This window comes from Neolamprologus brichardi, chromosome 17, assembly GCF_056152115.1.
Source record: "Neolamprologus brichardi isolate AB-2024 chromosome 17, ASM5615211v1, whole genome shotgun sequence".
Lineage (NCBI taxonomy): Eukaryota > Metazoa > Chordata > Actinopteri > Cichliformes > Cichlidae > Neolamprologus > Neolamprologus brichardi.
This window is the reverse complement of record NC_142120.1, coordinates 24,801,472-24,828,192: the sequence shown is the minus strand read 5'-3', so window position 1 is coordinate 24,828,192 and position 26,721 is coordinate 24,801,472. Positions and strand designations below refer to the sequence as shown.

Here is a 26,721-nt window from a genome sequence, read left to right as displayed (position 1 = left end):
CTTCATTTTTCAGCAGGACAATGATTTCAGACACATTACCACTGCATTAAAAGGACAGAAGCACACAATGGAACTATGAGTCATGGATTGGAGTCCTTAACTTTACTGGATCAGTATTGACAGAGACTGGACAAAATGAAGCCGATACCTATCGTACTTCTAGAAGCTTGGAAAACGATTCTTGAAGAACAGTTAAGAAAATGACAAAAAAACTTACCTAAGAGAGTTTAGGATATGTTGAAGAATTGAGGTGGCCATACCAAATGCTGACTGTCACGCTCAAAAGAATTTTACAATTTCTGCTTTAGCCTTAGATACTGTGTCTGTTAGGGCATACTTCAATAAATTATTGCAGCCATTCATACCTTCAGGTTGTCTAAAGATTTTTGCACAGTACAGTTAATCACTAACCACATGGCACCATATCACTACGCCTGTTACTTTTAGGCCTAAAGACTTAGGGCCATTACACAGCAAGCACACTGCGAACCTGTCGTTAAGGGTACATGAGAGACACACGCCGAACTCATTGTGTTTTTGATGGGAAAAAGGCACTTTGAAAATAATAAAGTCAACATCAAGCAATGATGATCCTGATGTTAAAAGAAAAAATATCAGGATTAAAAAACAGAGATTATCCATTCCCATATCATCGCATAGTATTGATGCATGTTTTAAGCTATGATCGCACTTGTTGCTGAATGCAGTTGTCTCATTGGGGCCCATTAATCGGTTCTGACCAAACAAAAATCTGAAAAAAATCAAAAAACAATATTAAATAAAATTAACATATTCTTAAAAAACTCTTCCCTACCTTTGTTATCCATCTTCAGCGTTTCAACCTTCATGTTATTACCATTACAATAGTCTCTACCTTTTTTGTACTGCACCCCCTCACTTTAACTCTCCTGTTTGCATTAACAGCAGAGAGGAAAGCGACGGGAAAACGGAAAAGAGGTCTGTCTGTGTGTTTAAGTACTGTAAGCTCTTATCAGCCATCCACCTACACAGAGATCAGTAATGTGAAATGCTGTTCGTCTGAAACATTTGTTTGAAGGTTTATTGCTTTATATGGTATGTTTTCTGTGTTTTGCAGCTGTTCATACATGATAATCAATAATAATAGTCAGAGGGAAGCCTGACAAGGGAAAAGAGGTGTAAGTCTAATTACCTAAGTGACAGAACTGTTAAGGTGATGTTCTTTTTATAAAATGTTGTGTTAGTTTTGTGCGCCTGTAGTGGGAACTTTCCACATAGTTCAGCTTTTATCTTGTCCAAACACAGAATATTTTCCCAAAAGTCTTACGGATCGTGGCACTTGATAAAAAAAAAGCCAGTGGGATTGGTTTATGTGTTTGCATTTTTGCAGAAAATACAAGTTACTTACTTTAGCATGATAATCTCCACAAATAACACAACTTATGATTTAAAATGACAGAGGAAATGAAAGCGGCACCACTTTCACATGATATCAGTATCACCAGCACTAAGGTTCTGTGTTCCTAACAGCTTCTGCAGCCTTATTTAGGAATATGTTAGCAAATGCCTACTTCATTTCAACTTTCTTGTGCTTCAACCACAAGAAGATTACTAAAACATGTAGTCATGGCCCACAGAGCTCTGATTTAATTATTGCAGACTCAGAGGAGACAAACACAGAGTCAGCCGTAAAACACATTTTTTAACTGACTGATTTTACTAATGAATCTATCTGGGTCCCATCTTAGGACTTGCAAAGCTTAGTGCCAGACGCACCTCATACTGGTAGTCTGTGATTCTGCCATTCCAGACAGCTGTGGTAGTCAACAATCATCTGTGTATTCATGGCAGCCTCATAGTGATTTGCCAAGTGTGTGATAGATAGTTCAGGAAATGGAGCAACAGCAAACCCATTACAGCCAACTGGGGCTGAGCTGACACACTGTCAGCAGGTGAGAGAGATAAAGAGTCGAGATTCTCCAACAAACACCTAATAGACAGGAGGGCTGACCATCACCACACAGTCAGATGAGACTGGGCAGCTGTTTTCTGCTGCACCACTCCTGCTGCTTGTACTGTAGCAGTGAGTGAGCTGATTCAGCTGAAACCAGTCCCATTCTTAACTCTTTGAATGTGTGCTCTCAAATTTGCTCTCAAATTGTACAGAGAGCACTTCCAAGGATCAAAATCAAGTCATAAAAGGGCTTCTATCGAGGGATCTGTACTAAAAACTGTCCAGAGGTGCACAAGAAGATGCCACTGAACATTAGATTGGCCAGATTGAAATCGGGTGTCTTTGTAAAAGAGAATTTCAATTCTGAGAAACATATTTTCTAAATGAAAATAAAAATGTGACTGTGAAACAAGCAAACAAATCATTTTTCATGTTTTCTTACAAATCAAAACACTAGCTCAGTGGTATCATCATACTTGCAAGCTCTGATAACAACCCAGACACAAAAGCAGCAGCATTTATTCAAGAAACAGGTCTTTAGTACCAAAGAGTCCCATGAGAATAGCTTTTCTTCTGAGTGTGTGTTACAGTGCGCGTAGACTATCTGCAAAATGTCTGCATCTAACCAATTTATGTGCACTGCATGCACACAACTGTGCCACCCAAGGGCCTGATCATAATAACATGTTTTAGTTCAACTTAAAACATGCAATTAACTGGAGGATGCAGGGGAGCTGAGCTCCACCAGAGACAATTAGAGCTGCAGCAGCAGCCAGCAGGCAGAATTCATTATCAACACAGTGAATATTGATGACAAAACAGTGACAACAAAGAGAGTCCACGATGGCACACAGTGCGCAAACAAGACACAGAGCCGAGGCTTAGAAACACACTGATGTTTACCAACTTGATATTTCATGTGAAAATTGTCCAGTCGAAGAGGAGAGTACAGACTAGAGATGGCACGATACCACTTTTTTATGTCCGATACTGATACCGATATCATAAATTTGGATATCTGCCGATACCGATATGAATCCGATATAGTGTGTTTTTTAATCAATAAAACTTTTTTTAATATCTTGCTGCATTTTGTATAAGTTTATACTCAAGTTTAAATAAATAACAACACTAAAGCTATTCTGTTATACCTGTATGTAAAAAATACACTGCGCCCAAAATATTTCATAGTTCAGCAACACTGATCAATCTAATAAACTTAAACCTGCTCCATCCTCCCTATTCTGGTATTTTAAAGAGTACTTAGCAGAAATATTAAGCAATCTAACTAATAGGGTTGCAAACTCCCAGCAAAAAAAAAAAAAAAAAAAGGGAACCACCCTCCACCTCATGATGCTTAATCGATGTAATCAAATTTGATTTGATGCAGGGGGAAAAATGCACAGAAATAAATTATCTTTCAGGAATAATTAAATAGATTCAACATCTTTCTTCAACAGAACTGCAGACTGCACAGATGGTATCTTCCCAAAGGAAAAAGTACTATAGTTTACTAGGGTATATTAGACTTAACAGTTATTATATACAGTAATGGACTTCTATAGATTTTACATCAGATTAAAACTTTGGGTGTAAGAGTCAGATAATTATTTATTAAAAGCTAGACATTTTAAATGAGAATAAGAAAGAGAAGTATGTCTTTGTGCCCCCTTTTCCCTGTTCATGCCTTATCGGCCCCCCTGGCTAAACTTTGCTAGATCCGCCCCTGCACAGTTACCAGCGGTCAGCTACGTAGAAAAGGATCCTGGTGTAGAAAGTAATATTAAATAAATTCTAACAACAGCTTATCAAGCTTAATAGTGCTGCTGTTGTTCAGCCTCTGGTTTCCTCTTTCTGGTGAGAAGTGAGACAAAAACTAAGAAGAGAGACGGACTCGCGACAGAAAAGCCGATCAGCTGATCATTGATCAGTTTCATGATTAAAGTAGCAGGAGAGAGAGAGAGAGAGAGAGAGAGGCAGTCGCTCCATATATCTGTTGTTAAGCTTAACTGGGAACACTTTACAGACATTCAGAGATGAACTTACACACTTTCTTTACTTCTCTCTGGGATATCTTCCTCGGAGATGAAATGCTGGTTTGGTAGCGAGGCTACAAATACACACAGCCGCTCTATCACGTGATGCATACTGCTCCAACGTGCTACGGTTATGAGCCGAGTTACGCCGTGTAGCAAGTTTTGTGAGGTGCTTTTTTGATATTTAATGGATCGGATTACATTTTTTTATTTCTCGCCGATATCCGATCCAGTAATTTGGGTCAGTATACGTAACTGACGGACCGATACGTAATATCGGATCGGTCCATCTCTAGTACAGACAGGGCAGAGAAGTCACACTCTGAATGTGCTAAAACAAAAGATAAAAGATGCCAAAATTGAATGTTTCAATTTACATTTACTGTCTTTAAAAGCTTTTAAATGAAATCAACATCAATCACAAACTTAATTTCAAGTACTTTAAGTAGCCCGTTACACCATTTGTCCATCAACAGAAATGATTGAAGCTCTTCAGCTAACTACAGTTAATCCTCCTGCCAATGTGGAGGTCTTTAAAACAAGCTTTAAAGCCACTGAGTAATACACATGTGACCTGTGAATGTGAAGGACATCTCTAGTCAATCACACACTGTATATAAAAATGCTGCTATTCATATGGAACATGCTGCAGTGATCAGTATATCTACTGTATGATCAGTATCACAGTATCCTTCTGCATGCTGGCCTGAGTACAGCCCACTTTCGGATGCCTAAACTATTTGGTAATGACATGAGCAGGAACATGGTGAGCTGAGACGCGTTCATTCCAATAACAACATGCTACATGTTTCCATCACTTGTCTGTTGGTCAAAATCTGATAAATTACTTCATTTATTATTAACAGCATTAATAACTTAAATGCATCGTTGGCCACACCAGTCACCTCACTGCAGCCTAATTTTATTATTGTGTAATCAATCCAGCTCAGCTTCCGGTGACTGACTCGGTTTGGCCTTGGTTTGAGAAAACAGCTGTTACAAATCAATCTTAGCAGTAACCAGACACGGACAAGGAAAGGCTTTGTAAACGATTACGTCATCCCACATACAGCACCATTACAAAGGCATATTTTTACAAATTAAAGTCTAAAGACTTGAGGCTGAGTTGGCTGAGTAATCTCTGATAACTACAGTAACATTTGTTTTCTTCTCATGTGCTGGTACAGAACGATGGAATAGGTCATCATTCTGGGAAAGATGTGGAAGTGCAAAATGCAGAAGTCGTGTTTTTCGGGACTCTGCAGTGGTATTACGATTGATGGGTAAAGTAAAAAAAACAAAAAAAACAATCAATTAAACAAAAAAAAAAAAAAGCAAAATAAAGGCAGACTATCCATTTGCCACTTATTGACTAAATATTTTTTTCTTTGTCTTTTAACGGGGTCATTTTTATTAAACTGAACATTTCTGTACGTGGGCTAATAAAATACACTGATACAACTGGTCACAATATTAACCTTGTGCATTAGGACAACAGGTATACAGAAACTTCAAATTTTAATTAAAGAGAAAGCGAGTAAGAAAATGTAGGCTGTATTAATGAAATGCTAATACTTATACATATATAATACAAATCTGAGATGAATACGGGGATGTTTCTATAATAATAATAAAAAACTTTAAATTAGTTTTCTAATGAATTATTATTTAATTTACTTCTGCAATTTCAAGCAGCAATGCCGCCGGTGAATAATGGTATACCACAGTACCACGGGGAAATTAAGAATGAAAACACAGCATACGAAAATATATGGGAAAAAAACTATAGGAAATCAGAGCAGGAAAATGTACTTTTAAGGTGAAATACAGTATTTAGTGGTAGCAACATAAAGTTGCACTAAGTGAATGAGCTAACGATGTGGTCCATTTTGAGGACATGAGCAGAGTCCTAATGATTGCTCTGCTGCTGCTTTACAGCCGACAGGAGACACTCTGAGCTCCAGAAAAAGCCCCGCCGGGACCAGTAAGACTCTAACTGGGGGCTGTGTGGGTACCATGGAAAGCGTTATAATTTACCTGGGCCACACACACTGACACATTAATACAACTAGTCTCCCTTCCTCAGAAAGCAAAGTGTCTGTGTAAGTGTCACCAGGGGGATAACATCCATTTAGGATTGCTTTTAATCTCCCAAATGAACAGATATAACTCTCCCAACACTAATGCTAATGAACCCAATTACTGTGTTTGTGCTCTAATGTGTCATTACAGACATTTTAAATGTGTGCGTGTGTTTTCAATGATTAACATGACTGAGTGAATACAAAGTGGGACTCTTCTTTTACAGCCTCCTCTCAGTTAAAAGCGCAGCTGTGGCCAGCCAATGTTAAAGTCTTTACGTGACGGCGGACCTTTCTAATCACTACTTTCTAAAAGCAGTATTCAGTACTGTATGTCCTCCATCAGTTAGTTTCAACTGTTTCAATTTTTTTTTTAGTTAGCAACAAATGAGCATTTTTAAATAAAATTTGTGGCTGATCAGATGAACAATACAAAGTAAGTATAAAAGATTGCTACAATGTTAAAGTTGCAAAAAACTCCCAAAAAGGTTAAATTCCAGAGGATTTTTATGGTGCTCCATTTTATACTGCATCTATAACAAGTTTCACTCATAGTTTAGCCATGGGCAGATGGCAGAAAGCTAACGTAAGCTAACATGCTAGCAGAGTTAGCCTCAAAAGCTACAGGGTTTTCTATGCTATTTTAATTCTTAAACATCAATATATTGACACACTAAATGGTTCCCCACCAAATCTGGAGATGGATGATGTTTCCCAAAAAAGCGGAGGACACTGCTTTTTTTTTTTTTCTTTTAAATGCAGCAATTGTGTCTTATGTGTATTCTTAAAGTTGCAAAGCTAGGAGATACAAACCCGCAAGACAGCAAAAGCTTTGTCTGTTTATTTAAGTTGAAGCTTTTCTAACAGCTTCTACTTCACTTGTCTAACCATATTTTACTACATTTATTTCATTTATGTCAGAATGATCTACGTGCTTTAGCTGTCACACTAAAGATTATGGCCATATTTTTTTTGTTTGTTTTTTTAAGTAACTGCTGCATTCATGGACCATGAATTTCTGTACTATTACACATCTATATCTTACATCAGGCTGGTATTTATTGTCTGCTCTATTTTGGCATTCGAGTGGACATCGACTCGTCTATTTCTACAGCTACGGTTTCCTTACAGCTGCACCATTCATTCATCAGATTGCTCTCCACACTTCCTGTGACACTGCTGGATGTGCCTTCATGCAGCTGTGGGGTCTCTCAAACGGATGTCCAGAAGTGTACAGTTATCTAGAAAGCATGTTGGTACTTGCCCCCTGCACAGAGAAGACAAACTGCTAATTATTTTTATCCACGAACAACATCACGCACCTACCAACACACACACACAGAAAAGCGCGTATCTGGCTCCATCAGCTCGTCATAAGTTCCAGTAAGCCATCGCTTCCTCCAGCGAGATGCTAAAGCCACTATCAGAGCCAGGAGTGAAAACAAGCTAATCCTAATTGGAATTTACACATTTAAATAGAATCTGCAATGCTTCACTGGAAGGGTTTTTATCTGCAGATAATACAGAGTGGGAGTGGCAGAGTGGAGGGGAGAGGAAAGGTTGAGTGCGTGTGTGTGTGTGTGTGTGTGTGTGTGTGTGTATGTGTGTCTATGCCTGAAAAAGAAAGAGAAAAAGAGTGAGAGAATGAGAGAGAGAGAGATTGGCAGGTGGATGGGAAACAAGCTTCCCTACAACAATTAAAACAAAGAGATGTCTGGTGTCTGTTTCAACATGCTGAGCTGAGCTGCTCCACACTGGGACTGCGTATTCAGCATTCACAGAATTTGAGAGTGTGTGTTTGTGTGTCTGTGCGAGAGAAAGAAAAAGACAGAAACATGGACATATGCTTAACAGGAAGTCAAAGTATGTAAGCCTCAAGTTTTCTTATCCACATCTGTTTTTACAGGGGAAAAAAGAAAGATTAAAGGCTTTGACTTAAACCAACAATCTATAACTAGCATGTGACATGGTTTGATAAAACCTTTTGATTATAATGAAATTATAAAGCAGAAGCCATTATAAAGCTCTTGAAGCTTTATTTACAGCAAGTAGAGGTCTTTTTCTTACACAGTTATCCAGCCTACACCCCATTTTAGGCAGATAAAGCCCAGATTGTATACGATACATAAAAAAAATCAAAGACTTGTTGGCATGCATAGATCATCTCACTGGGTTACCTATATAATCAAAGCGGCTGATTAACAGCTTTCTCATAAACATGTTTTTAAATTGATGACTTGGATGAGCGTCTCTTCCTGCAGGCAGTTTGGACACTACAGGTCCAGATGTTGACTCGGCGTAATGGGAATTCTTCCTGACTGACATAGGTGAGATTTTACCTCTGTCTTCTCCTGCATGCACACACGATCTGACGCAGCTCAGCAGCTTGTTTGTGATAACAGAACCGACATAGCCGCGCGCACGGAGGCAGCAGCTTCACAAAAATGTGAAAAGTGGTTTTTGAAAAGGAGGTGAGGCTGCCGCGCTGTGATGAGTGTGACCCAGATTTGAGCAGGGCACTCAGATGATGTTGGTGTGAACCTCTCTCTGCTTTGTATGAATACATTAAAGCAGCAGGCTGTGCTCAAGCGCATGTTACAGAAATAAAGTATTCCATATGTACCTTGTGTCTGTTACTCTTGTCATCCCTCTGTTCTGGCCTCGCTCACGTCTACAGTTTCACTTTATTATGAAGAACCTGGACAAGTGTGCTCTGCTGCTCAGCCTGCAATTTCATCTTCATTTGGCTGAAAACTACTTCAATTTATGTCTTTCTGCTGCAAACTCACTCTTGTCTATCATACAATACATATACGAAGAGTAACACACTGCTGTCACAACCAGATCAACGCCCATGGTACAGGCTGAAACTGTTTTTCAAGCTCTAAATTATTACATTTTCATAAAATACAACACCTGCACTGAGGGTAACAGAGCCAAGGCACCAACTCACACCGCAAAAGCCACAAATACAACGTTAGTAACACAATAACCTCAACACTTACCAGAAAACATGTCAGGTATGTGTCAAAGAAAATTTTGGAAGAACATCACTACATATTTGTTTTTGTTTTTGTACAAAGCTAAATTTCTTTCATTTCTGTATTCATCACACCCCTAAATGTGTCACGTTCTCCATTTGCTTTCATGTTCAACAGAAGTCCTCCTTAACTTACTTCAGTGTCAGCAAAATTAGAATCCACAACAGAATTTTGTTTGAGTCTCCACTAAATAAAGAATAAAGAAAGTTTAAAAAGCACTGCAGGCCTGAGGGCAAATCAGCTGTTTACCACAATGATAACATAAAATGCCAAGCACCACGCAAAATAGTTCTTCCTGGTTCTGCCAGAGGTTTCTTCCTGTTAAAAGGAGTTTTTCCTTCCCACTGTCGCCAAAGTGCTTGCTCACAGGAGGGTCATGTGATTGGGTTTTTCTCTGTATGTATTATTGTAGGATATACCTTACAATATAAAGCGCCTTGAGGCAACGGTTGTTGTGATTTGGCGCTGTATGAATTGAATTGAATTGAATGAGATTCAAGAAATTTAAAAATCTTTTACATTAAAAAAAATAAGACTAGTGACAGCAAAGAGATGGAAGTGCAAAAAGGTGGATGATGAAATTCGGAAGCAAGAGAGCAGGACAAAAAATGAACTGATGAAGACTTTAATAGGATTAATTAAAATGGAAGAAAATGACAATGGCACAGAAGGAGAGAGACTAACGATTAGATAGTGAGATGAGACTGAAAAAGTGAGACAAAGAACAGTTTGATGGGCAGCTAAAGAGGGAAATGATTCCCAGGAGGGGAACCAGAAATATGAAAGAGTGACATGTGATCTGTCTGCACGAGCATTCTTTCTCTGCCTCACCATCCCCCTTCTCTTCCTCCAATATGCTCTCTGGCAACCCCGCTCACAGGTCGCCCTCATTGTTACAGCTGATCTGCTTACAGTGTGTGAGGGGTCAGGGTGTAAAGAAAGCATAAGTATTGGGGTTGAAGAATGAGCAAATATCAGTGCACACTTGAGAGCACTCAGCCACTAAGGACTTCAGTAATTATCATCACCAGTTAGACAAAGTGCTCAGATTTTGGTTCTCATTTAAATCAGGGCTCCAGAAGGTGATCATTCCCCTCATTTGGGAGTATGAATCTATAAATCCAATTAAGCAAAGCAGCTAAAAGCAGCTAGCTTTGATTTCAGAACAAATACATATAATTCTTAAGATAGCTAGCTGTTTTTTTCTTTATGGGAGTGATTTCTATCTAACATCACACACATTCATACTCCAATGGATGCATCAGAGAACATCTTGAGGTTAGTATATTGCCAAACGATATCTGGAATGCAGACTAGAGCACCAAGAGATCGAACCACCAACCTTCCGATTAGTAGCTGAGCTGCCCTACCTCCTACCTTACCTCCTGAGCTACAGCCATAACATTAGTTTCACTACTGCTAGCATGAGGTGATATCTGTGCCCTACTTAGGTTGCATAGACAGTCCAACTTCTCCAGGATGGCACATCAATATGTGGTATTTCCAGAAGGATTGTTGCGTCTCCAGCATGGAGGAGGTTCCAGGAGACTTTTAGTTACTATAGGAGAGCTGGACAGGGTTGTGGCAGGTCCTTAAAGATACCAGTGCAAGGAGGAAAAGGATAAGCACTACCACAGCCCAACAAAATGACCTACAGCAGGTGTAAATCTCTGACCAAACAATCAGAAACACACTTCATGAGGGCACCATGGAGCCCAGACTACCCTGCCATATTATTTTCTTTTAGGGTGTCTTTGAATTCAGCCCTCTTTAGGTTGATAATATTTATTTTCTTGTTCCTAACACATTACCCAGTATAGTATATCAGTATAGATAACCAGCATGATTTTTTCCCCATTGAGATCTGATGTGTTTCATACCCAGGGGTTTTCCAGGAAAACCCAATGATCTGTGAAGGAATAAGAAAAATATTAGGTATAGCTAAAGGCAATTAAGGAGGAAGATCCCAATGTTAAAAAGACCACTTTAAAGAAGTTTGTCTGAAGGTGTAAGTTTCTTATGAATCAAAATGTAAATAAATGTTTATTGTTTTCTACATGCCACACAAAGTCTGAATGTTGCTCAGTATTTCGTGTAAGAAAAGAAACCTTCCTAAGGCAATAGAACTGAGGCTGTGTCTTACAAGCAGGAACAGTGTGGTGTCTAGACATTCAATTTCACACTCCTTGAAGTTTACTGCCTGCTGGCTAAATGCAGCCATGTAGATTGACTCAACGAGTCGGAGGAGGAGAAAGGGGAGTGCTTCAGGGTTTACATGTGTGTAGGCAGATGAGATGAGGTCTATACAATCAGCATTTTGTTCATATTCAGTGGGAGAAATAATGATTTGATCCCCTCCTGAATTCCCAAGCAAATCATGACTTAGAACTTTGCAGAGAACTTTACAAACTACCATTTGGCAACATGAAGCTTCAGCTTACTCCACAGATTTTCTACAGGAGACTAGTAGGTCAGGTAAAAGTTAGACTATTGCAAGACCTTAATGTGCTTCTTCTTTAGCCATTCCTTTGTAGCCTTGACAGTATGTCTTGGGTCATTATCATGCTGGAAGACCCATATGTGACCCATGGTTAGTTTTCTGGCTGAGGGAAAGAGGTTTTCGTCCAAGATTTTACAGTACAGGGCTCCGCCGCTTGACCCCTCAACGTGGTGATGTTGTCCTGCTTTTCAGTAGGAAAACAATCTCAAAGCCCAAACATGGCAAGTTAAGTAATGATAAGGAACTTGATTTTGTTTTCGTCTGACCACATTACTTTCTCCCAACTCTTTTATAAATAATGAATAAATATTCATTGTCAACATAAGACAGGCCTGTACATGTGCCTTCTTGAGCAGGGACCTTGTGGGTGCCACAAGGTATCAGTCTATTGAGGCATAGTGTGTCAGTGGTTACTGTGGTCACAACTGCCTTTAGATCATTAACAAGTTCCTCCCAAGTAGATTCCCCACCTTTCTCAAGATCATCTATGCTCCAGAGCTCCAGACTGAGGGTGACTTATATCTATTATTTTTTGTTTCTTTCAATTTGTAAATAGGAACAAAGTGCCACTTACAAAACAAAGACTTAAAAAAGTCTGAAAGCAAAGCAGAAGAAGGGAGATTTAGAGAACAAAAAATAAAAAATCTTGCTTGTCGGTATCAAAAACAAACAATAGAATTTGTGTTCATAGTTTCAGCTTCTCCTTCCTGCTTTCCCTCATTCCATCCTCTTCTTCTTCCAGAACAAACAACATGAGACCCAGCCAACTGTCAAAGTCCAGCTAAGGCTACTAAGCTCAGTTTAACCCGTTCTTGGGGCTGAATGTGGTGTTACAATATCTGCTCAATGAACATTTATACAAGCCCTGATCCCCATACGGGCTCTTAAAGTACAACACATGGCTGCTACATATTCAGCTACACAACACATCTAAAAGTTTAAGAAAAAGTCCAGTTCATACAGGGAGCTCAAAACTTAGTATTTGTACATGAACGCTTCTGATTTTAATCATATTCGCAACAGAGCGTTTATCTGGAACATCAGAAACATGGCTATTCACCCATATATATGCATGCATAAGTTACCCTATGGGCTAAATCATGAACTCACTTTGGGTTTAGTTTGGAGAGTAAGAATGAAATTTAAAGAAGCTTCAAAAAACCCCAATTGTTTTTAATGGCTATGATTAATGACGTTGATCATAGTCATGGTGTCATGTCACACTGCCCTGCACTGTTTTGTTGCTATATTGTATGTACGGCATACAAATATAGCAAGCATGTCATGCATGCTGTGCAAGAACAGTATATGAAGGTCACTAACAAAATTCTATATGAAACCACATTACTTTTTGCTTCATCAGCATTGTAATGAGCCAATTTTGGAGTCTGTGTTGTGCTAGAAACTGAGCTTTTGTTGCAACTTGTAAGTAATGGATGCTGATGATGCTGAGTGCAATTAGCCTACTAGTCTTGGACTGTACTTCTAATGAAACTCAGTCCATAGGCTGGCAACCAGAAGACAACATTGTTTTAAAACTATATTTTGCATTTTTAATGACTAACTACCAGGATATGATGCCTACATGTGCATACATATATCACATCTGAGGATGCTGTATAAGGTATTTATATGCAAACACACTTATTACAAACTTGTACTTTTTTGCACTAGAGGACCCAGAATCTCCTAAAGAGCACTTCAGTTTGGTAAAGGATCCCGGTGGTCTCAAGCTATATTTATAGGAGCTGTTTGCTCAACTAGCAGTAATGTCCAAAGCCAGATCTCATTCTCTTTCTCTTACCATTTTCAAATATTCAGATATATGTGCATGTTTGAAGGAAAAGAATGCAATGCAGTGGTGCTTCTTCTCATCAAAATATAACAGAGGAAAAAGAAAAAAAACCAAAACCTTCAGCAGAGGGTTAGCAAAACATACTAAATACCTACGACTCTTTATTTGTATAAATTTGAAATGTGTGCTCTCACATCCAGATGCTGGGGCTGATGTGTACTCCCAGTGCCTCATTAGTGGGCTTTTATTTTTCCATGACGCAAAGTAGCCTCAAACTGTAAACTCTGAGCCATATTCAACACATTAAAGCTACTGTGTATAAATTTAATAGAAATGTCAGTATTAAAACTGCTATCTATGTGTCTCATGGTAGTACAGTACAGCCATGTGCAGTACTTCAAGTAATTTATCGTATATAATTAGATGTCTTTAAAAACACTGATAAATACTAAATTTTCATATTTAATTATTTAATTACTAAAATTATAGATACAATAGGTGCCAGCCTCAGTGTGAACCTGAGCTAGAAAAGCAGCTATGAGGGAGGGAGGTAGGGATGGATGGATGGATGGAATAAGGGGTAAACTCTTTACAGAAGCATCTTGATAAAGACCCATCTCCAGATGGAAAAGTGCTCTGCATTGTTCCTTCAGGAAGTCTGATGTTCCTCGGATGGATCAATCTGACATGTAAGTGACAGTGAATGGGATTGATGACTGATGCTGGACTTATTTAAGCACTGTGTGTTTGTTCTGTCCCTGTCAGTTTATCACACTCTACAAGTCAGTCAGTGTCCTTGAAGTGTCAACAAAAGAGACATTCGTGTAGCATTTCCTGTAGGAGAAGAGCTGATGTGTGTCTGTGTTTGCGATACATGCCTTTTATGTTCAGATGCTAATCAAGTCCAAGGCTGTGAGTTTGAGTCTAGACAGAGGCAGTGTGGCCTTTTGTTGTATGTCTGTGTCTGTTCAGGCTTTCCTGTATTACGTCTGCACACAGGATTATAATAAACAGCAGAGGTTGGCAGATATAAGAGAACGTGACAGCTTTCTGACTGGAATTCAGACAGAAAAAGCTTCAACAATGCCACAAGCTTCCACCTATTCACATTCCCCAACCACCCATGTACACAAATCCTTGCATTCAACATTATTTTCTGACAAGAAGCCTCTGTGTGCTGAAATCTGAATCCACCCACACTTGACAAGAAGGAGACATCTGATTACGACAGCGATGAGAAACTTCCACACCAGATATCTAAGTCTGGGAATAATTTCCCTGTCGACCTTCTGGTATCATTCCAACTGCATCAGCTGTTGGAATAACAGCTGATTGTCCACAAACACCATCTGCTCTCACAACCCCAGGGACTAACAGGGTATTTCTGCTGGCCTGACACAATGTGCCATGGGTAATTAAATACCAGATTTGTGGTGCATTCTAAAACGCAGAGGTTACATAAACAAATATGAGAAGGGGGAAAAACTAATTTGCAAAAAGAAAATTCACGAAGGTTAAAATGGCAGCATAACCAACTGAGACGGAGCACCAATATAGGTCAAATATGCCTTAAAGAAAGGACACTAGTGCACCAAAAATCGTATGAACGTGTTATTAATATAAATGAAATGTTCAAGCTGTGCTAAGAGGTTAAGATAAGATAAGATAACCTTTATTAGTCCCACGCGTGGGAAATTTGTTACTGTGGCAAATAAGGAACACTTTAAATAAAATCTACCCAAATAATGTGATAATGTTTCATGTGAAACAGAATTCCTCTGCTATACTGCACAGCAAATTCCATGGCTTATGATCCAATGATCGGCACAGATTGCAGTTTAGTGTTGGATAAAACACAACCTCAGTTTAGTAAAGTTGGGAAAAGAAAAGCCAGACAGCTAATGAGTCACACTCCGCTAGGGAGGTGAGAGACCCAAAGTGCCTGACGCCCAATCACTTTTGTTCAAATATTAAGAGTTTAGCATGTCTGATGTTTTTTTTTCTAGACAAAAACAAAAAAAATGGAACTGTGCTCTCTTCTCTTCCATAACTGAGATTGTGGATGAGACAATAAGTCTACATCTCTTTCAATTTCTTCCCCCCCCCCCTCCCCCCCTCCCCACCCACCCACTTGTCTCCCTCTGCCGTCGTTGCACTTCAACACCAGAATGGCAGCAGGCTTGCCACCCTCCAGGCATTGGCTTTTATCATGTTGAGAGGTGTATGCCCGCAGGACGACAGATAAAAGGAAGATGAAGGGCATGGAGGAGGAGGAGGAGGAAAAGGAGGAGGAGGACGGTAAAGGCGAGAAAACCAGAGTGGTTGATGAACAATGAAGGTAAGGAACAGACTATATGCAACACAATAGACTGCATTACAATGTAGACAGAAGGTTGATAATCTTAGATTCTTACTAACTTTAAGTTGTGATTTTAAATGTAATTAATTAATATGTTTCTGTGTATATATATATATATATATATATATATATATATATATATATATATACATACATATATATATATACATACACACACACACACACACAGGTTGTTTTGTGTTGTTTTGACATTATGTGGGGGGAGAAAGTCCCATCATGTCGTCCAATTCAGTAATCTTTTTCCCCAGAAACATCTTAAAACAGAAACTAACATACGAATTCTTAAGTTTTAAAGCAATCTTTTTCTTACTTGGCACATAGCCCCATTAGCTAATGACCATCATGGCATTTAACTCCGGAGGTTCCGGAAGCAGCTATCAAGGTTAATTTGAGGTCACATTTTAGAATTCCCGATACAAGTTTTGGGACTAGCACGACTGCAGGGCATGACTGATAATTATGATGTCAATCAGTTGTTAACTGTAACACTCAAGAACTTAAATTGGGAGATTTATGTGGCAATTTATGTATGTCCACAGAGAGCTTTCTTTTTGGTGTCCAAACAAGGGAAAATTATTTAAGATGTGTCTGCTTTATTTGCCATAGTAATTTAAGTATGGGACAATGTATCATCATTGATAACAAATGAAATGCCCACAGCATTAAATGTTCTTTGTCACATGTCTTCCTCTGAATATCTGGTTTATTGATAGACTAACAGGAAGCTGGCAGAACTCGATTTCTCACAGAGCAGTCTATTAGCAGCTCTGAGGATTGTCAGATAGCGTGGAGCAGCTGCACAGTCTGATTTTCTGGGCTTCTGATAAATAGCAGCTGCAGTGATTTCAGCAGAACAGTGAGGCAAGGTCACAAGTTACTGCTCTGCTTAAAAGGAGTACAATATCGATTTACCACCAAGAGCAGAAAAACATAAGAATAAAAAACAGCGGGGACGAAATGTTACTATAATTCCAGTGGAATTAATGTGTGCTTGGATAACCCCAAACTGGTGTAAAAACCTTGTAAATTTCCTCAGACCTCAGGATGGAAATCAAGAACTTATTTCATATTAACTAACTGAAATCATATGACTTCAACCCTATCAATTAATTTATCAAAGTTTTTTTGGTCAAAGGGAAATGTTGTATTATAGTTGACAGGTGGACATTGTTGCTTTACAAAATAGTTCTTTTCCGACAAAATGTGATTAGTGTATATAACATATACAAGATTTGCTTGAAGCTTTTATGCCCGAACTACTTGAAGCAACTCTTGTTCAGCTGAAATTCATTACAAATCATTTCCATCTTTGTACCTGTAAGTTTGTTTGTTGCTAGTATGTTTTAAATTAAAGAATTAAAATAAGCCGCTACAACCAGCAATAACACGTCAGTGTTAGTTGGCACTAAGAGGGTTATCTGATTTAACTTCATTCAGGAAAAAAGCAAGTGGAAGGATATTCTAATATTTATATCACACACGTAATAATGGCACTGAGTTGTAGCTATTCAACACTGGCATATTAGCATCATGGAAAATATCCTGGATGTCTGAATCATACCTGGCTGACCTGTGAAGCTGCCTCATTGGTCTCCTTGATCAAATTCAACCTCAAACCGTACCAGCTGACCGAGCGCCTGCATGCCAGAGACCTCCTGTCCCTGTCTGCTTTTTCATTAGCCTGCAGTACCCACAGACGAGCCATTGCAGAACACACAAGCACTCTCAGAGGTGCTCTTGTAAGACTGTTCTGTTCCCAGTGAAACCAACACCCTTAAGAACTCCTAATCCATAAAGGAGATTTGTCTGTTTACTTTTAATTGGCTGGATTTTTCTCTCCATTAGCCTGATCTCCCTTTGCTTGATTTGTTTAATCTCAGTTTCACACTCTCACCTATCTAGAGTTGCTCAACACATTTTGGTTTGAGATTGTTCTTTGGCCAAAAAGTAAAATTATCCACAGCTGGGAAAGGAAAGCAACAGCAGATTCTCTCCATCGATTTGAGAGGCACAACCATCATAGTGTATGATTAAAAAAAAACAGGAAAAGCAAGCAAGTCAGAACAATCAATAACCAGAAGCAAATAAGAGAAAATGTATAGCTAATCTGAAGAAAAAAGAAAAAAAATCCTGCATTAATCCCAACTGTAGGTAGCAGCGTTAATCGCCGATTTATATGAGACACTGAACTCTTGCCAGATTGTTCTTAAGCACCATTATGCAGAAATGACTCCAACAAAGTATATAGATGTCCTTAAAGTAAACAAATCGTCAAACCGTGTAAATGTAAAGAGACAAAACACAAGCAAAAGAAAAAAAGAATTTGACGACAAAAGCAGAGATATAACAAGATTCCTCTATGCAAGAAAAATTGTGTTCACTCAAAAACACAACATTGTTTTGGCCTGTTACATATACATAATGACTATAAATGAGTACCAAAAATATTAGTGTACATTGCCAATGGTAAAAAATATGTAGTGACTAAAAATAGCCTTCATAGAGATCCAAGAAACCTTTACTAGCATGCACTGCCTGTACAAGTATCTGTTCATGTAATTTACATTTTCTGGGTGGCGATTAAGAAGAATCATGATAACGGCTGTTTTTAGGTCTGATTCTTTCCTTTTAAAAGACATTGAGATACAAAGTAAGTGTGAGTCAGTACTTTTTAAAGACTGTAAAGTCTACGTTTGCACTGTGTTGTCACTCTGGGTTTACAGACATTTTACATTGAGTAACTTAAAGTTATAAATAATTCATAAAAATATTTTACAGTCATAATTCTGCCTACAGTAGGCTTTGTGATATCCGTCGGTGTGATTTGGGGGAATTTATTAGATTGAAAATTACAAAATTACCCGTCTGGAGTTTTGCTCTCTGTCTTTTGAATTATTCGATGCTGAAACCTACGAGAGGAAACCAGCTGGTATATAATTTCACCATACCGTCTTTTCTGAACAAGAAGAGCTTATGGTGAAGAACAGTCTTTAAATTCATGCGACAGCAATTTTGAATGGAAGCTGATACCAGCTGATATGAGCTGCTTTCCTAGAGCTCAGACAGGCTGATGTCAGCACAGAGCCATGATAAAGATTCTTAATTTAAGACATAATCAGAGACAGACAGGCTTTTGTTTCAGTCTGCTGCTGTTGGAGTTCTGAACGGCAGAACTAATCCTATTTCTCAAATGACAACAGAACACATGCACACAGGGAAAAATACTCATTCTACACAGACAGAATTTGCATTATGCATTACACTGATCGGGGTAGAGGCAAGCTCAACCCTATAGCCCAACAGCTGTGGAGCAATAAATAAAACATGTTCATAATAAACACAAACAAACGGAGCATATGCACTTTTATTGTGCAGTTAAACTTAACCCACCGAAAGTTACACACACATTTTACCACAACCATATGTACAGCAAGCCAACAAGGCCTTGCTGGTATTATTGAAGCAGAGACTTAAGACAGCTGTATTAATGGCTGTAGCTCACCAACTCCTACATATTCACCCTAGAAAACAACACAGAGACACCAAAAGACAGCGAAAAGAATACCGATCCGATTTGATCCACTAAGCTTAACATGACAGCTATCTGTTTGACCTTTCACCCTGACCACATTTTCTTTCACTATCTCTAACCCAGCAGTCAAGTAGGTGACCTGTGCTCTGTGTTTGGGTTTGAAAGATCACACTACTTCACAGTTTCAGGCTGACAGTGGCCTGACAAAAGGCCGACTGCTGACCCCAGGCTATATATCTTATCTGACTGGGAAGCTAATAAGAGAACACGTGTCCTCACAAGTTTCAAGGACAAGCCAGGAAAAGGACACTGCTCACAAAAACCTTTGGTGTGTTTTTGAGGTTCCTACAAAGAAAAGTCTTAAAGATGTTGACAAGTCTGTCCATCTATTTGTCTGGAAATTTTTAGTTTTAATACTATTCATACACTTTTCCATTACATCTATTCAGTTACATTTAAAGACTGTTATGTTACTTGTACTACCACCACCACCCCTACTACCACTACTACTAATAATAATAATAACAACAACAACAATAATCATAATCATAATAAACTGCTATACCAAAAAGAACTTCACAAATGTCAATAAATATAAAAATATAAAATCATCATCATTATCTCAAAATCTAACATTTGACAGTAATAAACAAGATTGTAGACAAAATTGTAGACCAAAGTTACTGTTGTTAGATATCCTTTGTAACTATTATTTCACCAGTTTAACTTCGACTTCTGTATTTTTCTGATGGTGGAAAAAAATGCGCATCTTTATTCCAATATGTACTTCAACAAACAACTTTGCTGTTAAAATGCTTTCCTTTCAGTGGCCACCCTGACACTTCTTCCAGTGTCATTATAAGTCTACAATGTCCCTTTCAGCAACCTTTTGAGCCATGATGGTTTATTTTAAAACCCAATTGCCTAATAGTCTCAAAGAAAGCTCCAGATATTTATCGCTTTAAAAGATGACTGACCTTTGGCCAGAATTTCAACTCATAAATATATCTAAAAAAGCATGGTGTTTCATGATATTATTCTTTCTTTTCAGCGGATAAAGGATTTTGATTGTAATGACCCAATTACATTTCCTACAGCACCACAAATCAAATGAACATGTTAGCTTCAGCACTGGTACCATTAAAGAATGAGCAAACACACTACAGCCTCTAAGGGCCACAGATTCGGACTGCTGGTGTCATTAACACTGGGTTTTGTGTTACTTCATGTTTCATTTTGATAGTCTTTTGTCTACTATTTCGTTTTGTTTCCTTTATCTCAGTATTTCCTGATTTGTCTTACCTGTTCCACTCTGGTGTGCCCTATCCCCCTGATTAGCCCTAATTTGTCATTCAGTATAAACAGCCCCAGGCTCCGCACATCCTTTGTTGCGTTGTCTATTATCCTACATACTCCCAGCCAGTTGTTTAGTATTGTGGATTCAGTTTAAATTCTCTGTGTTTCCTTTTTGTATGGACTCTGTTGTTTTAAATAATCCACCTTTTAAATAAAGGTACTTTTTCAGTTTGTTCAGCGAGTCTGGTTAGCCTACATTTGGGTCCATGTCTAGCAATTCATGGCAGCTGGTTGTGCTTTTAATCTGTCCAGCCGACAGGGTTTGTATCCAACTGTGGGCACTCGGCCATAAAGAGATTTACAGAGAGTAAACATCCCTTCCAACAAATATACCCAGCCCAGACAGAGCTGCTGTGTGCAGATGAACAAATGAGCAGTTGTCAGTTTTTGGTTTGTCAGCTTGGCAAAAAAAACCACCTAAGGACAACCATACAGCACCATTGTTACCCTGTCATTTCCTATGATGAGACGTAACAGTGAAAGAGTAAATGTCTGATTTAAGGATGAAGCTTTAAAACATTGAACCTCACAAACTATCAGCTCTCGATTTCTGGTGAACATGAGTGCATAAAAACTGGTTAACTGGTGCTGAGGGAGAACATTGTTTCATTAGTATTTGTCAACATTACAACGATGTCAGTATTAGTTGTTGATCTCTACATGGAAATACTCGAGTAGTAAATGATGTTGTAGTTGTTCGAGTAGAACACTGTGTGCAGTAATAAAAGCATACTGGTCTTTGACTGTCTAGACATTGGTGTTATTTAGAAAATCCTTTTATATCAATAATTCAAAACCATTTTAGCAGTGTGTTCAATTAACCGATTAACTGTTGTTCACAAATAAAAGCACTAAAAAGCTGTCTGCGACCTGACACTAAAACGCTGTGACGTGGAAAACAGAGTTAATCTCAGCAAATCCAGGTTGTCACTCCTTACAAGGTGGCCTCATTCAAGCCCCAGTTCCTCTCGACACAAAGCTATTTAAACACCATAAATACACTAGAACACCGTTTCATCGCCACTGTATGCAGAACCTTGTGTCCTCATTTCTCCTGGAAATCTAACAGTGTAAGGCAAGACCTGAAGGAAAAGCTAATCTTAGACTAAACCTGTCTCTAACACGTGCATTTGTCCTTGGCCTCTCTGGTTTAGGATGTAGATGACACCATCTGCTGACTCAACATTTGTCAGGCTTCTTTTTCAGCTTTTCAGCCGTGTGCGGGAAAGAAGGAAAAACAATGCAAACGAAAAAATGTATCTTGGTTTAATGGATCAATCTATTTTTTAAAATGTTTCTTTTTCCAAGTTGTTGAAAATCACATATCTGTCGTTGTTTACATAGCCAGAAATTCACATTTAACAGAAATGTGCATTTAATTGTTACATTTTCCTTCAGCAACCTTCCTGTTCTATAGCAACGTAATGATAATGCAACCAGCTGGCAACCAGATGAGTCGAGTCCCCTCAAGTTATACTCATTGAGAACGACTCATTTAGCTTGATGGCAACATGCTGGCAATCTGTCTGCTTTTATAAATGAGGCAATTATTTGCAAACCTTCACTCTGAGAGTGACTGCAGTCAGTCCACGTAAGACTGCAACTGTTTGCAGAAAGGCTGCCTCCTATCAGCCAATCTGTGCAATCGCCTTGCAAACAAACATGGTCACAAGGGTGCAACCCCCCTTAAACTATCTGCAAACATTTAGTCACCACTAGCTGCAATCAGTCCCAGAATGACTTCAATGTAATACAAACACCAGGCAGCCAACAATGTATTTTTTCTTGTAGATGTCAGGAGGTTGCTGTCCTATTTTTAGTCATGTGACTGGACTATTAGCTTGCACTGAATTTAATTCAAGTTATCTCAGGATGGTGATGCAATGCTCTTTGTTCATAGTCTTCCAAAAGTATTTTAATTTACTGCAGTATCGATATTTGTATCGATATCACCACTCAAGATGCTCCACCCCTAAAACTGACAAGGTAATTTGTAGTGGAAGAATGAACCTATACATAATTGGGCTTGACAACACAAGCAGGGATGTTACATGATTTTACATAGTTCTATGTATCCTGAATTAATTTGTTTTTAAAATTCATTCAAATGGATGATAAACACTGTCTGGTGTAACAGCAGGATCAGTTTTCATTCCATTTCACATTGGTAGCCTTAAAGTTAGTAGTTTAGATTTTAGACCGATGTTCTTACTAATAGAACATGGAGCTAAAAGATAACAAAACTCTTATATAGTCCTTCCTAAATTAATTGCTTGAATTATAAATGGTTATTATTTAAAGGTGTGACATGAACCTGACAGGCTGTCCACATTCTGAGTGCTATGATACACAATTGCTTGTTGTTGTTCACTGGGCTGTTGCATCATTTACCGACTTCCACCAGAGGGAAATTGGATAGGCCTAGTGATATGGTTTACGCATCTGTTTAAGTGAGTGTGAACAAATAATGGTATATTGTGATGTGATAGGGTCAGTCTCTGTGACTGCTTGGGTGCATGTTTGAAGAATGCAGCAGCATCAAAACTGTGCATATTCAAGTATTCTGAATTCTGAACCTCTCCTTTCAGTGCAGGACAGTTTATCTCTGCAAACCACAGAGAAATAATATGCTCTAGTCTTAAGTTAAAAAATGCACACACGCACACACAAACAGCAAAAAAAGCAGTAGAAGCCTACCTGCAGGCCCCTGCGTCTCAAAATACTTGAGTCATCCATGATAATGCGAGGTTAGGTATCTTTTGTTTTCAAAGCAACAAAGTTCAGGCACTTTCTAGGAAGTCTGTCCACATGGAAGTGGTGAGATCAGAGCCTCCACCCTTCTTTACTGTCCGTCAAGCCTTTACTCATCAGGTTGTCATCGTTTTCCATTTCAATCAGAAGCTTTAAGAGTCCTGTTTTTTCTCTGAGACTTCACTGAGGTGATCGGTTTCAGGTTTCAGTGCCAAATAGATGGGATTCAGTCAATAAGGTGGATAAAAATATGTGTGTGTGTATATATTGATATATATATACAAAATCCAAGGCTGTTATACTAACTGTGGAGGGAAAATAAAAGCACAGAAGACTGGTCTAATGTTGATCTCTTCCATTTCTTTATCTCTTGTGTGTATTCAAACTTGTTGTAGAGAATGGTGAAAGCTCATCCTCCGTATCTTCCCTGCATGTTCCATTCATTTATTCAGCACTGGACACACCCCTCAGTTTCCCAGAGTGTACAGTGAGGCGCTCAGCTCCTTTTTTCTGGTTTCTTACTCTCCAGTCTCTTCATCTGTCCTCCTCCGTTTGCCTCCCACCCCTAAGGCAATAGTCCAGAGGAAACTCTGCTCCTTCCATTATTCATGTGTAGCTTGCAATAGAAATTAATGATGACGATGAGGCCTCAGGGGGTGGACAGAGGGAGGGGAAAAAGAGACTGAAAGGAGGCAAAACATAAATGGGAAGGCACCAGCTTGCTTGCCTCTGGCTTAATTAGAGATGAGCTGTAACAAGGTCCCGAAATCACTGCAAAAACACAAGCAGGCAAGCAGGCTTCCAGAGTTTCTTTCTATGGAGGGATCAGTCAAGACTGACAGGCCCTATGTGCTCAACCAGCTAAGTGACACTCAATCCAGAGTTTAGAGAAAAGCCTGCTTTTCCTCAATCAGTTTTATGGCTTGAGATTAGAAAAGAAAGACACACAAAGCTGTTAGACTCACCAGACGACACAGAGTGTAGACTAAAAAAAAGTGTTTGTTTGCTAGCAGTGATTTACTAAGCAAGAAGGCACCTCGCATCCATCTCCATGCCAACCAAAAGGGCCAGATTCCATACAGTTAAAGCCATAGGGGTCTCGCAGACACGCACACAAGCATCCGCCACACACACAACCCCATCATGCATGTTAGTCATCGCTTCATCTCTGCCGTCCTCTCCTGCACCTTCTCCTGCATCTTTCAGTTTTCAGTGTTTCTCCAAAAGGCTGTGGGGAGGAGGAGATCCAGATCAGCTGAGAGTAGTAACACAAGGGGACGAACAAGGCAGGAAGGATGAGCGTTTCCTTCTCTGAGAAGAACAGATGAGGATTCTAAGAGGATTCCTTCCTTCCTCTTCTCTTGTCTTCTGTTCCTCAAATCTCTGCGTCCCCTCTGTTGTTGCCTTTCTTTGCTCTCTCTGATGTGTCAGTATGCTCACATGCTCCAGCTCCTCCCTCTGTTCTTTTTCCACAAGCTCAACCTCTCTCTCTTTCTCTCCCTCTCTCTCTGCAGAGACGGCCTATCAGGCACAAGCAAGAGACAGAGGCTTTGCTCACAATGAATGGAGCGAGGACAAGTGCTCCGCCTCCCTCTCCACTCGTGTGCGCTGTGTATCCGTCACTATAACCTCGCCTGGTTCTAACCAAAACAAGATGCTGCCTTTGCACCTTGCAACATGCACACACAGAGCAATGTGTGCTTAATGTATCATTATTTTATACACATGAATTAATCATGAATGCACTGATCAGAGGATTTGAATGATGACATGTGCTTAAAGCCATAGGCATTAAAGATGCTGGTATTACAGCCACCACTTTCCCGATCTTACAAGAACTTGGAGGTATGACCAAAAGCATGTAAGTGAGCCTTTATAAAGCTTCAAAGTGAAAATTTTCCCTTTAGTATTACATAAAAAGAGTTAAAAAGGAAAACGTATTTTACCTTGTGTTTTAAGATGAAGATGAAAAGAGGGTGGATGTAAACAAACAGCCAAGGAAACTTTCAATTTCTTTTCAGAGAACAAAAATAAAGGTTCAGCCAATCAGTTGGATCAAAAATTGATCACAATAACTGTCACTTGTAAAGCTCTGAAATGTTTACTTTTCTGGATATATCTTGTTTTGACAGTTTTTGGTAAGTGACACCGGAACACTATTTTTAATTGGTGATCCTCCTCCACAAACAAGAGAGACGCAAAGGAGCAAAGAAGCGGAAAAAAAAAAGGAAAAAAAAACAGGAACGGGGACAAAAAAGTGATGGAAGGATAGATTGAACTGTAGAGAAGGCAGAGCGTCTGGAGTCCTCCTACACACCACAGAGAGCGATGTACTGATGACTCGCAAAGACATGAGAGAATAATAATGAGAATGAATGGATGGTTTGAATAACCAAGCAAAACAAAAAACTGGCCTACAATCGATGCAGAAGAGAGAGAGTATATGTCTGCTGGTGCATGCATATATATACTGTATACAGCACAAACAACACTGACCATGGACAGATTCGTCTGTTCAGCCACTGCTATGTGTGTAGAGGGAGATCAGACCCTGAGTAATCCGTATCAAACTGAGCTCCAGCAGCCCTGTCTGGGCCCCCATCCTCTGGTCAAAGCCCCAGTGTTAGTGAGTGCAAAGGCCAAAGGGGCCACACAGAGGAATGTTCACTTAGCCACAAGACTGGTGGACAGTAGCCCACCGACTGACTGCTTGTGTAGTGGACTGAATGCAGCTTGGCTAAAATTAAAACGCATACAGAGACACTGAAATGAAAGTAGTCTAGCAATGTGGGCACCTACACTCACACCCAGTGTGAGGTTAGAGGTCAAGGGCAATAAAGGCATGATACACATGCCTATTATTATCCTGTTTCTACTACATTATCCCTATAATACTCGGATTTAGCGTAACATTGCGTCCAGCACCCACAAACTCACAGGAACATTTTGTAAATCAGCTACAACATGAACATCGAATTTCACCTTCCAACCAGATGCCAGACTCATGATGATGATGAAGATGACATGATCAACGTGTCTTTCAACATCATACTTCAGGACACAAATTAGAATTATTAAAGCTATAATAAGTACTAAGTACTTAGCAGTATGTACCTACCCATTTATTAGTATTACATTTTGGTACTGGAAAACTGGGAAATCTGCCTTGAACCCATATTTCTAACATAATCCAGTGTGTAACAGTGACCTATGCAGTGTGGCTGTGCAGAAAATTAGTTAGAAGTTGTGTAATTATAAATTTAGTTCACTGTTTAGGAAGATTGTTTTAAAGAACCTGTTTTCAGTCTAACCTCAG

At 39.1% G+C, this 26,721-nt stretch overlaps 1 protein-coding gene across 4 annotated transcripts in view; it reads right to left on the bottom strand.

Moving 5' to 3' along the window:
* mast2 (microtubule associated serine/threonine kinase 2) overlaps positions 1-26,721 on the bottom strand; it is a 142,677-nt gene that overhangs the window by 71,126 nt on the left and 44,830 nt on the right. The window contains exon 1 of one of the 4 annotated variants that reach the window (XM_006803616.3): positions 23,352-24,993. The exons of the other annotated variants lie outside the window; for them this stretch is intronic. Coding sequence (XP_006803679.2) covers positions 23,352-23,390 — 39 coding nt within the window. The 5' untranslated portion in view covers positions 23,391-24,993. Of the gene's footprint in view, positions 1-23,351; positions 24,994-26,721 lie in introns of those variants that run through there. 4 annotated transcript variants of the gene reach the window in all.